The sequence below is a fragment of the Lagopus leucura genome, unplaced genomic scaffold (assembly GCF_019238085.1).
Source record: "Lagopus leucura isolate 7727_CA_CO unplaced genomic scaffold, USGS_WTPT01 Super-Scaffold_100004, whole genome shotgun sequence".
NCBI classification, from domain to species: domain Eukaryota; kingdom Metazoa; phylum Chordata; class Aves; order Galliformes; family Phasianidae; genus Lagopus; species Lagopus leucura.
In genome coordinates, this window is record NW_024962264.1 from 18,964,534 (window position 1) to 18,966,049 (window position 1,516).

At 73.8% G+C, this 1,516-nt stretch overlaps 1 protein-coding gene across 1 annotated transcript in view; it reads left to right on the forward strand.

Annotated features, from left to right (window-relative positions):
- Window positions 1-119: 119 nt before the first annotated feature.
- CXXC4 (CXXC finger protein 4) overlaps window positions 120-1,516 on the forward strand; it is a 17,784-nt gene continuing 16,387 nt past the window's right edge. Inside the window, exons 1-2 of the mRNA XM_042872109.1 lie at window positions 120-936; window positions 1,036-1,226. Of these exons, the coding sequence (XP_042728043.1) occupies window positions 126-936; window positions 1,036-1,226 (1,002 nt within the window). The 5' untranslated portion in view covers window positions 120-125. The remainder of the gene's footprint in view (window positions 937-1,035; window positions 1,227-1,516) is intronic.

Here is a 1,516-nt window from a genome sequence, read left to right on the forward strand (position 1 = left end):
CCACTTTGTGTCTTTCAGCTCCCGTGAGGATGCGGCAGGCCAAGCCGGCCGGCCGCTCGGCGTCGCCGGGGACGCGCCCCGCGTGGGACTGAGCTCCCCCCGACCCCCACCCGCTCGCCGCCACCATGAACACCAACGTGTGCGTGGAGAGCGGCCCCAACCCCGAGGCGCCGGGGCTGCCCAAGGACAGCCACCTGCCCGAGGGGGCCCTCAACAGCCTTGTGGATTACAACTCGGAGATGGAGAGGTACCGCTCCTTCGCCACCTTCTACAAGACCAACGGCGGCGCCTTCCCGCAGGCGGCCAAGATCGCGCGCATCACCACCCCCATCTTCCCCAGCGCCGCCGCCGCCGCCGCCGCCCGCATCGGCATGTCCCCCTGGAACTGCGACACCGCCACCGCCGCCGCCGCCACCGCCATGCTCTGGGGCAGCGGCGGCGGCGGCGGCGGCGCGGCGGGCGGCGCGAGGAAGCCCTCCTCCTCCTCCTCCTCCGCCGCCGTCGCCGCCGCCTCCGCGGCCGCCGCCGCCTCCTCGCTGCACGCCGGCAGGGGCGGCATGCACCACCGGAGCGACTCGCAGCGCCTGGGCAAGCCCGGCTGCGCGCCGGCCGAGCAGCCCGCGCTGCCCATGGCCAACGGCAACTTCCTCTCCGGCTTGGCCCCCGAGCACTGCCGGCCACTGGCGGGCGAGTGCATGAACAAGCTCAAGTGCGGCGCCGCCGAAGCCGACATCATGAACCTCCCCGAGCGCGTCGGCACCTTCTCGGCCATCCCGGCGCTGGGCGGCCTCTCGCTGCCACCCGGGGTCATCGTCATGACGGCCCTGCACTCCCCCGCCGCGGCTTCGGCCGCCGTCACAGACAGCGCCTTCCAGATCGCCAACCTGGCGGACTGCCCGCAGAGCCACGCCTCGGCCGCCCCCGCCTCCGCCCTGGGCGCCGCCGCCGGCGCGGGGGGCGGCGGAGGAGGAGGCGGCGGCGGCGGCGGCGGGGGGGCCGGCGGTGGTGGCGGAGGTGGTGGCGGCGGAGGAGGAGGCGCCGGGGCCGGGGCCGGGGCGGGCAACCCCGCCAAGAAGAAGCGGAAACGCTGCGGGGTGTGCGTGCCCTGCAAGCGGCTCATCAACTGTGGAGTCTGCAGCAGTTGCAGGAACCGCAAAACGGGACACCAGATCTGCAAATTTAGGAAATGTGAAGAGCTTAAGAAAAAACCTGGCACTTCGCTAGAGGTCAGAGGAGATGATTTCTTTTTCCCCAGCCTCCCGCCGTCCCTCCTCAACCCCCTGCCCCCGCCCCTGCAGTGCTTCTTGTCTAGCTTCAAGATGCAGCACCCGTTCTCCGAAGCCTCCTTCAGGCTCTGAGGGTGCTCCCGCCGCCGGCGCGGCCACGCGCCCGCCGCCCCCGCCCCGCCGCGCCCGGCCCCGGCCCCGCCGCCCTGCGGCCGCTCCCCTGCGGGTTGCGGGGTCGGAGGCTGCGCCCTGCCCGCCGCCCCGTGCCGTGCAGAGCCGAGCCGAGGTGC